The sequence below is a fragment of the Terrapene carolina genome, unplaced genomic scaffold (genome assembly GCF_002925995.2).
Source record: "Terrapene carolina triunguis isolate 2854851 unplaced genomic scaffold, T_m_triunguis-2.0 Scaffold111, whole genome shotgun sequence".
Taxonomy (NCBI): Eukaryota; Metazoa; Chordata; order Testudines; family Emydidae; genus Terrapene; species Terrapene triunguis.
The window spans coordinates 1,190,328-1,202,883 of record NW_020664462.1 but is presented as its reverse complement, the minus strand read 5'-3'; the positions used below and the strand labels follow the sequence as shown (position 1 = coordinate 1,202,883).

General features: G+C 53.7%; 1 protein-coding gene across 1 annotated transcript in view; it reads right to left on the bottom strand.

Annotated features, from left to right (window-relative positions):
* The window catches only part of SCAP (SREBF chaperone), a 93,744-nt gene that overhangs the window by 6,916 nt on the left and 74,272 nt on the right, over nt 1-12,556 (bottom strand). Inside the window, exons 11-15 of the mRNA XM_026651991.2 lie at nt 6,794-6,892; nt 6,161-6,379; nt 3,992-4,431; nt 3,008-3,202; nt 850-1,051 (exon numbers count right to left, since the gene is read on the bottom strand). Of these exons, the coding sequence (XP_026507776.1) occupies nt 850-1,051; nt 3,008-3,202; nt 3,992-4,431; nt 6,161-6,379; nt 6,794-6,892 (1,155 nt within the window). The remainder of the gene's footprint in view (nt 1-849; nt 1,052-3,007; nt 3,203-3,991; nt 4,432-6,160; nt 6,380-6,793; nt 6,893-12,556) is intronic.

Below are 12,556 nucleotides of genomic sequence, written 5' to 3'. Positions count from 1 at the left end.
GCAGAAGCCCCTAGCCAGTGAAGCTCAGGTAGAAACGATTCGCTGGCTCGGGATCACCAGAGCAATGGGCTCAGAGCCCAAGGACTGCACACGCTGGCACCAGCGGGCAGACTCCAGCTGCCTTCACTTTCAATGCAGAGGTGTGGCCTGAGGGCAGACAACAGGCCACAGCATGCAATGCGGGCTGGCTGCTTTGCTCAAGACAGAGCACTGCATGCTGGGACTTGTAGTCTCAGCTCCATACTCAAGATGAAGGCGGCTGCAGGCTGCAGTGTAAAACTCTCGAGTCTGCGTGTAGAGTGGGGTGCTGTAGTCTCCATGGGCCCCATCTGGCACCCAGGCCAAATGCTGGCTGGCTGCGCTCTACGGGGCATGACTTCCCACGGGAAAGGTATGGAGGAAGGAGCCCTGCAGGGCCGTCCTGGCATGGTAGTCAGTGTGCTGGGAATCTAGCACATTTCTATGAAGTCCATCTGGAACATACCCACCTCCTCATACTACTGAGAACAAACCAGGACGCACTCTGCAAGCTACTGCCAGGGGAGAGGGGCTGAACAGCCCGGCTAGTGAAGGGCGCCAGCTGGGCCAGCAGCCGAGGGCCCAGAGCACATCACAGACTGTGAGGGCCAAAGACATGGGGGCACGTCCTGCTCCATCACCCCATGGGCTGCCTGCGCAGTGCCCCTGGCCCCCACTAGCCCCAGTGAGTCACATGGCTCTGTGCTACATTACATGCCCACCAGTTCTGATGTCTGCGACTTCAAGGTGGCAAAGGGGGTAAGAGGTGGGTTGTGTGGGCCCCCTGCAGTGAGGCGCACTGGACACTACGTATGTCCCAGGCCAACCTACCATGAGGTGACCCCTGAGGACCAGGGGGGTGATCTCGGTCTCGGGTGGGGAATAGCCGTAGTCGTCGCAGGGCAGGTCCCCTCTCTTCCTCCGGCTGTGCGAGAGCCCGTTCTGCCCGTAGTTTTTGGGGCAGAACACTCTGTACAGGCAGAAGAGCAGAAGAACCAGGAGGATGCCAGAGGCCAGGCCCAGAGCAGCTACCCTGATGGGAGAGAAGGATGTTAGCTGTGCCACGCCACCACCTCTGGCACACAATGCTCCCAACACAGCGCTTCCGAGGAAGCAGCTGCTCTGATCTGGACTGTTGCTTACACAGGGGGCTGGTTTAGGGCTCCCAATTTAGCTTCTTAACAAAGAGGAGAACTTCAGAGAGTCCAACCGCCTGCAGGTAGTCAGCTGGGACAGCTGAGAGCAAAAAGCACCTGCAGGTTTTAGGAGCAGCTGCACATGCAGCCTGGGAGGCATTTAAAACACCGGTTTACAATGTTAAAAAGGCGGAGGGAATGGGGGGGTTAAAAAAAACCTTTCTCCATTGATCAAATTGTTTTAAATCCAATCAAGTGACATCACCGAGCCTGAAAGCGTCATGCAAATGGCTGGTATCAGTTTGTGGACTGAAATTTCCCCAAGACAAAACACCAGGTTTCCTGGGGAAAAAGTCAGTGTTGGCAGCATTTTCCAGTGGGAAAATTCAGAGTGAAAAGTTTCAATCAAACACATTAAAAAATACGTCCTTTCAACATTTCTGAATGGAAATTTTCCAGAAACATTCCACAAAAATGTTTGCTATTCTGACCTTTTCTCTCATTTTGGAATGAAAACGAATGTCGACGTGTAAGAATTTCCTGCAGGATGGAAATTCCGATTTCCAAACAGACACGTTCTGGCCCGGCCGCCCGAGAGGCTGCACCGTATTGGTCCTTGTTGCTCCATCATTCTGACAGCTACTAGTTACCTTATGGGAGAGCCCTAAGGACCCCAGACTAGGATTGGGGCCCTGTCGGTCAAGGCTCTGAACAGAAAAACAACACAAAGCTTGTCCCTGCCCTAGAGATTTGATTCCTCCAGGCAGACCTCTTTGCCTGCAGCAGGATTTGAGCAGTGTGCTCAGAACCAGGCAGAGTTGATGGTAGTGGATGTGAATGCTAAAAAGGATTTGGATCCAGATTTTCAGTAGTGACTAGTGACTTTGGGTTCCTCCAGTTCGGAGTGCCCAGCCAGAGACGCCTTAAAGAGGCCTGATTTTCAGACAGCAGGTGTTCAGCACTTTCTGGAAATGACACCCCTGTAAGGGCATCTCATGTTGGACACCCAAAAATTGAGGTCCCCAAAATCACTAGTCAATTTAGAAAATCCAGACCTAGTTCTCTGCCAGTTTTTCACAAGGAGAGAGCTAAAATCATGCAGGAATGCAAGGTGGGGAATAAAAGGCAAGATGGGAATCAGCATGGTGTGATTTCCAGGTATTTCACGCATGCCCTGCTGATTAAGAACGCTGACACTAGTGGAAAGCGGGCTCTCCACCTTCTCAACGGTACAGTGGTTTCCTTTCTAGCCTTGAGAGTGTTGTCTGATAACTCATGAAGGGTCACCCACCCCAAAGATGCTTAACTTCTTCCCCCCCGCTATTGACCTCACCTTCTGACACCTCTCTCTTTTTGTTGCTGCGCTGCACATCATGACCGGCTGGATACTGCGGTCTGGTAAAACAGCAGCAAGGCTGCCCCGCTAGCCATAGCTCTGAACGAGCAAAGCTGGCTCTTCAAAGTGCCTGGCTAACTGTGCGTGATTATCCCACGCACATGCAATGAACACTTACGCACGCATGGAGTTTTACCATCAGCCCCTTTGTGTCCAGTACATTGTGACAAGTAGCCCCACTTTTCCTGGGGCTCAGCGCACTGGCTAACAGCTTAGGCTGCTCACTGACTCGCCCGCTAGGAAGCACTCAGCCTCTAAAGACCATAATAAGGGGAATGATTAATGTAACACTGCCCTAGCAGAACGGAAGCACCCGGGACTTGGCAGGGCTCCTTTCAACCCTGACCGTATTCTCTCCCCAAGGAGACTCTGAGCCGCTAGGCAACCAAGCTGCCCATTCCGGGTGACAGAGGCAGGGCCAAAGGGGTGGATCACGGGGGACAGTCGGCTCTCTTACTTGTAGAGCGTGACGTCCCGGTGCCCCTGCAGTTTGGGCAAGGCCTCACCAGGCCGATCCACCGCCTCCAATTTCCCGAGGCTCGAAGGGAAGAAAGAGTGGTAGCGATTAGCCTCCTGAGGGTGGCGCACTTCTAAGGCTTCTCGTGGATTCAGGTACAAGGTGACAGGGATGGCTGGGAGAATGCTGATGTACCTGGGGAGAGGAAGGAAAGACGAGGGATCGGCTTAGGAACGGCAGGATGCAGAGATGGCAAAATCTCATAAGATCATCTAGCTCATCCCTCCCTTGGGGCCATGCCAGGGCAGGGCCACTCCGGGTATTCTCTAGGGCTTCGTCCAGGCCAGGTTTAGCTATCCCAACCCCTGGGGCTTCGCTACATGCCTGGAAGAGCATTCCGAAGTCTACTGGGGCTCAGCTTTCTCCCTGAGCTCCCCAAACAGCCAGCACTGGAGCATCTCACCGGGGGGCCGCCTGGATTTCAGGGATTTGAAGGCCAGAAGGGACCAATGTGATGATCTAGTGACTGTCTGTATGGCTCAGGTCAGAGAACCTCGCCCCGGGAGCCCTGCATTGAGCTGGCTGCACTGCAGCATGTCTGTCACTCACCCTTAGTTTTATATTGGCCTTTAATTCCAGATGGCCACAAGCGCTCGCCCAACGTGTGCATATGGCCCCACTGCAGTGCAGCCACCTCTGGGATGGAGGGAAGTCACCAGGCACACAACACGCCAAACACCAGTGGGACGGGAAGGGCATGTTTTGGCCCAAGACAAAGCCCCATGCCACGTGCTCAGTGATGTACAGTGTCCATGCAAGGCAGACTTGGCCTGTTTGAAAGGGCTGCCCAGAAGACCCACCCGCAGTGAGCTGCATGGAATTCAGTTTATCTGCTCCAAGGGTGAAGGGCTGAGCCAAACCTGATGGGATTCAATTCTGTGCGGACTCCAAGGGCTCTGGGCACCTGGTCTGTGACCCACTTGCCTTTTGGCCAGGGTGATGTTGTAGTAGCTGAAGAGGGATGGCCAGTGTCGGAAGGAGAGCTTCCTCCAGATCTCCTCATCCTCCACGCCCCACGTGACCTCTGCCTTGGTGCCAGGCTCCGGCTGCCCACTGCCGTGGCTCTCCGGTCCCTGGGCCCACGGCTGCTGATTTGCCTCCAGCCCATTCCGGGACTCTAGCCCTTCCTTCTGCTCGCGCTGCTGCTGCTGCGTCTGGTTCTCTGACAGCTGCACGGGCTCCGAGGGGAAGACCGAGAGGGCAAGCTTGACATCCCCAGCCGGAAGGACACCTCCAGGAACTGGCATGGGAGGCAGTCCCGCTTCTCCCAGCGGGCTCTGCTCTGTGACCTGCGACGTGAGGTAGGTGCGGAGGCCAGCGGGATCTGTGTACACCAGGATTCCAATCCAAATCACTGTTCCAGCCTGCACCGTACAAGTGAAGAGACAAGGCTGTTTAGTACACGGCACCCTCACCTCAGCACCATAACTGCACAGACACCAGAGCATCGGTGTAGCCAAACCTCAGCCACAGCCCCCAGAAGGTGCACCCCGCCCCGAAATACAGCCCTGCTTCCTGGGACTGGGGCCGGTTTTGTTCAGTATCTTCATTAATGGTCTGGAGGATGGCGTGGACTGCACCCTCAGCAAGTTTGCAGATGACACTAAACTGGGAGGAGTGGTAGATACACTGGAGGGTAGGGATAGGATACAGAGGGACCTAGACAAATTAGAGGATTGGGCCAAAAGAAATCTGATGAGGTTCAACAAGGACAAGTGCAGAGTCCTGCACTTAGGATGGAAGAATCCCATGCACTGTTACAGACTAGGGACCGAGGGGCTAGGCAGCAGTTCTGCAGAAAAGGACCTAGGGGTTACAGTGGACGAGAAGCTGGATATGAGTCAACAATGTGCCCTTGTTGCCAAGAAGGCCAACGGCATTTGGGGCTGTATAAGTAGGGGCATTGCCAGCAGATCGAGGGATGTGATCGTTCACCTTTATTCGACATTGGTGAGGCCTCATCTGGAGTACTGTGTCCAGTTTTGGGCCCCACACTACAAGAAGGATGTGGATATATTGGAAAGAGTCCAGCGGAGGGCAACAAAAATGATTAGGGGTCTGGAGCACATGACTTATGAGGAGAGGCTGAGGGAACTGGGATTATTTAGTCTGCAGAAGAGAAGAATGAGGGGGGATTTGATAGCTGCTTTCAACTACCTGAAAGGGGGTTCCAAAGAGGATGGATCTAGACTGTTCTCAGTGGTACCAGATGATAGAACAAGGAGTAATGGTCTCAAGTTGCAGTGGGGGAGGTTTAAGTTGGGTATTAGGAAAAACTTTTTCACTAGGAGGGTGGTGACGCACTGGAATGGGTTACCTAGGGAGGTGGTGGAATCTCCTTCCTTAGAGGTTTTTAAGCCGTGGCTGGGATGATTTAGTTGGGGATTGGTCCTGCTTTGAGCAGGGGGTTGGACTAGATGACCTCCTGAGGTCCCTTCCAACCCTGATGTTCTATGATTCATGACTGACGCCCACAGACCTGGGCAGAGACTCACCCTTCAAAGAGGAACTGCAAATATCTGCAAACCACCCACAAAAACCCGACACTTGGGCTCCACCTGACACCCCCGCTCCTCACGTGCACAAGTGCATCCTGGGAAACTGGCTCTGTGTTGACAGGGCCTCCACGACGTGCTGCAGAAAACGCTTTAACTGCTTATGTAGTAAAATGCTGCTGTGCCTGCTTCCCCGCTGCCCCCAGGACCTGAACTCTCCTTGGCCGGTCTGCAAGGGTCTCCACCCTCCCCTCGCCCAACCACGCCTGAAGAGCCACCTCTGCAGAGCGCCCTTCATGTTGCAGGGTAAGTGGGAATTGTCAATCACTATCCATGTGCGATATAGACAAAAAGAGACCACACGGCAGCACTGTCTGCTGGTCTGCAGAGCCCTGGAGCAGACACGTGCAGGTAGAACATTTTCCTGGAGAATCAATTCTCTGACAGCAGCCGCACCTCTCAGGGGAGTGCCAGGACTGCTGAGAAACGAGGAGGCATAAGCATCTTTTGGGTGTCTGCTCCGTGGATGTACAGCCAGGGCAGGGGCGCGTACGGCCAGAGGGGCGGTGAATCAGACAACAAACAGCACAGGGTGTACCATGATGAGCCGCTGGGCCAGCCGGGTCCTGGCAAAAAAGTAGATGACCCGCAGCCTCTTGGGCAGGCGCAGATTCCTGAAGGATGACGGCTGCAGGGTGATGGTGTGCGGGGTGGCTGGCCGCATGGCTGGCTGGCGCTCGTACCTCTGGGAGCGGCTCACTGGCTTTGCCGGGGGCATGCAGGCTTCTGACGGCAGACGTTTGTTCAGGTCAGCGAGCTGCCAACAGGAGAGCACGTGGGTTAGAGCAGCAGAGACTAGGTCCTTCCTCGAGAGAAACTAACACACAATTAGCCGCACACACATCCGAGCCCAGGCACCGGCTGTTCTCACACACAGCAGTGCGGTCCTACATCTGAGCGCACAGTCTCACAGATACACTCATGACCACGCCTGTCCTCGGTCTCTGGAGCTGCTCACTTTCACGCCCAACCGCCCTTGCTCCTGTTCCCCTGCCCTCTCCACTCACCCCCACATCCGGATGCCTGGCACGCACTCCTGTCCATCCAAACCAGCCTGCTCACGCTCAGTCACGCAATGAAAAGCACCGGTGTAAGCTGTCCTGGTGTCACTGCATGGCACAGCCGCTGAAAGGTCAAGCGTGAAAACCTGCCTCCCCTGCCCGTCCCTTACCTCCATCCGGCGAATGTCAATGGACAGCACGGTGGTGAAGAAAAACATCTGTAGGAAGAAGTCGGACACCAGGCCAACCACAGCAAAGAGGCAAAACTCCTGCAGGACACAACACGTCCACGGGTCAGCAAAGGGCTCTCTGAGCTCACGGCAAGTCTTCTAACCCCAGAGTAAGCAGCACAGCAAAGGCCTGTCTATGGCACGGCCATGAGTGTAGTCTACTGGCAATCCCTGTTATCAGTACTCTGGTTACCTTTGTGTGTGTGATGTTCGTTCTGGCGGAAGGTGCCTAGCTGATAACTCTGGAGACTGTTTAGTCATAGGACAGGACTAACATTCTTTGCACTGCTCATCCAAAAGTCTCAAAATACTTTGGGGAAACTGAGGCAGAATTAGTTGAGTCCACAGAGCAAGGCAGTGGCAGAGCTGGGACCTAAACTTGTGACCCCCGATTCCCAATCAGGTGAGCTAGCCACTAGATCACACTGCCCCCAATCAGCAGCTGTGCCAGCTTTCTTGGCACCGCTCCATCAATTAGCCTCATGCCTGACCTGAAGGGACCTCCTAGAGCAGTGATACTGAGACCTCAGTGCTTCAGGAGCCAAATTAGCAATCAACATTACCCAAAAGAGCCACCAGAGTGTGACGCCATTGTTTCATTTACTCTAGCGCTCTGTATTCAGTCACACCGCGTTTTAACCTCACGTGCTGCAAAGAGCTGCAGGAGACACATTAAAGAGCCGCTTTGCAGCTCCCGAGCCTCAGGCTGCGGATCGCTGACCTACAGGGATGCAGGGAGTTCAGGCTCTGAGGCTAGTCAATTACTGCTACAACTAGGCCAGTTTATGCCAGCTGTGCTGGCGGTTTTGTGACCTGGCCTTAGACCCCCAACATTCATTTCACACTGTCCACCAAACAGACAATTTGCAGTCCCCAGACCCTTTACATGGAGGTGGATGGATTCCATGAACTAACAGGTCTTTTCAATTTCTAACCACTAGGAACCTGGGATAGTGATGAGGCTGGTTTCTCAGCCCCCTTGCAATGCTCAGCTCTCACCAGCAAGTGTCCCTGCAGGAACAAAGATAACACAAAAATTCCAACCTCTCTAGGAAATTAACTGAGCCCTAAACCACAACAAAAAGAAATGTAACTACAGTCACCCCAGACCCAGCACCAAGTGTCCCGCAAAGGGCTCCAAGCCAAACTTTCTCCCCAGGGGAAGGCATTTCAGAGGGTGACTCTTCTACCATCTGAGGACCAGATTTCCTGTCAGCGTTTTCTGCCACTGACAAGGGCCAGGGGACAAGGCGAGAGCATGAGTGATAGATAAAAGCCCCTGGAGTTACAGCAGATTCAGGACTCTGGAAATCCCTTGTAGGGGCTGCTGGCTGGATCCCCTGGGAACTGCAATCTCACCCCTTGTGAAGCCAGCCAGGCTGCAGCCACTCAAATGCGGGTCACCATAGAATCATAGACTATCAGGGTTGGAAGGGACCTCAGGGGGTCATCTAGTCCAACCCCCTGCTCAAAGCAGGACCAATCCCCAGACAGATTTTTGCCCCAGATCCCTAAACAGCCCCCTCAAGGATTGAACTCATAACCCTGGGTTTAGCAGGCCAATGCTCAAACCACTGAGCTATCCCTCCCCCACCAAGAGCCACTTGTTTTGGGTCCTTGGCCTGCTTGGCCCGCCTCCCTGCCTCCCATGCAGTGCTGGTCCCAATCCAGGCACACTGGGACGGAAAGCGCCTGGCGGTAACAGGGAGAGACCGGCTCCTCCAGGCCTTCCAATCTGAGAGGCTTCCCCAGCCTGCCAGGGCTGTTCTCAAACCCAAGCAACATAAACAATGGCTTGGAGCCGCAGGTGGAATTGGCAATTTACAGGCCTAGCAGGCCAGGTGGGGGGATAATTCATCACTGGATCAGCTGTCCCCTCTGACAAGGCCACAAGGAAAGGCAGCTCCTGGCTAGTATTCCCTCCTGCGCCTTCCCCAGCAGCTGGGCTGATTTTGGGAGGGGCGAGACATAGGAGAACAAGGCCAAAACCGCCCTCTAGACATAGGTCCAGAGGGGAACAAAAACCCACTGGACTTCATCTCTGCTCCCCGCAACCAGGGACTCCACAAAGACTGAGCCAGCTCTGCTCTGTACAGAATTCCACATGGTGCTTGGGAGCCAAGACACACCTGATCCCAGGAATGACAGTAGTGAAAGGCTACGAACCAGGCAGACCCTGATCCTGTTCCGTCTGCAGCAAAGCTCTCATGGATTCCAGTGAGAGCAGGACTGGGCCCTCAGTCTGTGACTGTCAGATGTTTCACATGAGCAAGGTAGGCAGGGCAATGGCATGAGCAGGAGGACATGGGGCTACTCCCCAAAGCACCAAGGTGCATGCAATGTCTCAGGGCCTGGGGTTTCTCAGCTAGGCTTTCATTGGGCCACCAGCCCCGGAGAATGGGGCGTCCTGCACATCGGCAATTCCTGGGAAGAGTGTACCTTGTACCAGAGTGCTGCTGGCAAAATGGCTCCCATCAAACCAAACGCTGCTTTAGGCATGGGGAGAGCAGCAGCTGGGGGGGCAAATTCTCCTCCCCCAACTCAGATGGGCTGCCTGGGCGTGACTGAGAGGAGGCGGCCGCCTGTCCAAATGCTTGGAGCTGATCCCAGGCCTTGGGCAGAGGGAATTCTTCTTCCCTCTGCTGCTTCTCTCTGTACCATGTGGTGCCTAGATGACTTCAGCACTGCACTGCTCCCTTTGGCAACCACAAGCGAAGGTCCCTGCCAGATTTATGCAGCCCAGCTCCCTATCGCCAGAGGTCCTTGGACTCTGTGACGCGAGGGCAGCATGTTATCTCCGCTGTGTCCTTCGCTCCCAGAGACAAAGATAAGGGAGACACACACACCAGACTCCCGCAGAGCAGCAGCCACTCTTAAACAGACAGCATCGCTGTGGGGCTCTGCCTAGGGGAGCCAGAGCATACAAGTCTGCACCCAAGAAAGACGAATCCATGTACAAAGCACAGAATGGGTGTGACCACATACCTCGCGCCCCAACCTGGCACAAGCAAAAGCCATGCTTGCAACCTGCTGGCCAAGGACACACATGGGCGTGGGGCATAGTGGTACCTTCTTCCACAACCCCACTGACATGCCCTATCTCCCATTCTTCTCTTCTCTCCTTCTGTAAGAGGAGAGAAGAACGGGATGAGTGGGAGTCTAAGTGAGTCACTGGATGCTGCTAGATGGGCATGATGGGAAGAGATGACTTGGAATCTAGACATCATTCGCTCAAACCAGAAATGTTGGAATTCGATTCACTGTCTCGCTGCAGCTCAGCAACCCCCAGCCCTAAGCAGACCACCTGTCACGTCAAACCAAGCAGACAGCCGTCTGCTGAATGTGTCAAAGGCCCCAAATGAGAAGCAGGTCAGACAACAAGTCCATGACTAATGGCATCAGTTCTATCGGAGGAAGGCCACTCAGCAAGAGCCGTTCACAGCCACGGCATTAGACAAAATTCTGAGCGATACTAGGATTGGCATTGCTGCTGGCTATGACAACATATCGCCAGTTTCTGAAGCACCTCAGGACTTGTGATCATCAGTGGCTAGCGCAGTTCTTCATGCGAGTAGTCAAAAAAAGAGTGAGTTCAGAAGACTTGGCGAATGTCAAATGTCATTGCTCTACTGAAACCGGGGAAAGAGCCACATAATGTTGCAAGCTACCCACTGATATCCCTGTTGGTCTGTGCCTTTCAAGGTGCTGGGGCGTCTCGTTCTCCTGTGCATCTCCCCAGAAGTGGAGTCAATACTCAGCATCGAGCAAGCAGGCCTTTCAGAGAGGTCGAAGCACCTGTCATCAAGTGCTAGCTTTGAAAACATTAATCAAAGACAGTTTTCAGAAGAACCTGAAGACAGGAGCCATATTTTTGGATGTGATAGCAGCATATATTATATCATTTGGCACACGGGGCTCTTAGTGAATTTGTTGAGAGCTCTCCCAGCATGGATAATCAATGCCGTTGACCTCTTCCTCCACAACAAACATTTCCGAGTACACATGGGAGACGGCGTTAGCACGTGAAAAAGACAAACCAATGGTCTACCCCGAGGCTCTGTGCTGGCATTGACACTTTTCAATCTGCACACAAATGACCTCCTTCTTGCCCAGTTCCGATAGTTCTCGTACGCAGATGACATTTGCCCAGGCGTCCAAGCATGGTCATTCCCAGTACTCGAAAGCACCCAAAACGCTGACTAAGATGGCTGAATACTGTAATCAGTGGCATTTACAACCATTTGTGACCAGGACAGTTAAAAGTGTGTTCAATCTTCACAACACCAGAGCACTCAAGAACTGAATATCTTTCTCAATGGGCATCACTTGAACTATGAATGTCACCCACTCTACCTGGAGTAAACCTGGATAGATCTCTCATGTTTCAACCACCTGAGGAAAACTGCAGCTACAGTGAGGGTACATAACAATCTTCTAAGCAAACTGGCTGGGACTTCGTGGAGAGCAAATGCTCAAACTCTGCGCTCATCCGGTCTAGCCCTCTGTTACTCTGCAGCAGAATACTATGCTCCAGTCTGGCTCCATCCGTCTCATGTCAAGTTAGTAGACACACAACAACACTCAATCATGTGCATCGTTACGCGGACGATTCGATTCACACCAGCACTGTGCTCCCCGTGTTAAGCCACATCACTCCTCCACATGTCCGTTGGGAGGAAGCTACAGCCAGACTGGTTGAGAAGATACAGGCAAACCTGAGCCTACCACGACACACAGACCTCTTCAACCACCCAAGAATGTGCTTGTTGTTCAGGTGCCTGTTGTGCACCCATATTTCTCTGCAACGTCAATATGGAGTGAAGAATCGTCTGTAGCTGATGTCAGAAACCAGTCTCATAACTGACCCCACCATGCGTGCACCCAGCTTTGCTTTGCCACAGCACTCATGAGCCCTTCCGATTTCAAATGGGCCAGGGTCAATGAGCAACCAGCCTTCACAGCTGGGGCCAATGAGAGGATCCCACGTGCGGCTAGGGCCAAAGACAGCCAGCGCCACGCATCCCTGACGACGGCCTTCTGCCCAGACTGGATGGTGGTCAGAGGGCTCTGCATTTCACTGATGAGGCTGCTGCAAATTGGTTTGGCAAGCTCCACATCCAGTAATAACTAGAACACCAGAGAAACAAAGGCAGGATGAATGGAACTCCATTCGTCCCGCTGGGTTCTGTTTCCATCACTTAATCATAGTTACGTGAAGTTTTCATACCCTGATCATGAGGGACCAGGTTCTGAGTACGGACATGTTGCCAGGCCTCACTGCTTATGCTGTGCTGCGATCTGGTCAGCTCTCTTTGAGATACGCTGGGTAAGACTCGCTCTGGGCTTGCATGACAGGGCTGGTGCATGGCCAGGACCCTGCAAGACCCCCTCCCTCTTGAAAAAGGTGATACGGGGATTTAAATGACCATGAATGCTCTACACCAGTGGTTCTCAAACTTAGTTCATCAGGCCCTCCTTTTTTGTGTCTGCAGCCATTTATGGCCCCTCCACCCCCACACAAGTAGATATACAACTACCCAGCTCTGAAGGCAGAGCGGAGAGCAGCGGCTGGTGGCTGGGCACCCAGCTCTGAAGGCAGAGCGGAGAGCAGCGGCTGGTGGCCGGGCACCCAGCTCTGACGGCAGAGCGGAGAGCAGCGGCTGGTGGCCGGGCACCCAGCTCTGACGGCGGAGCAGAGAGCAG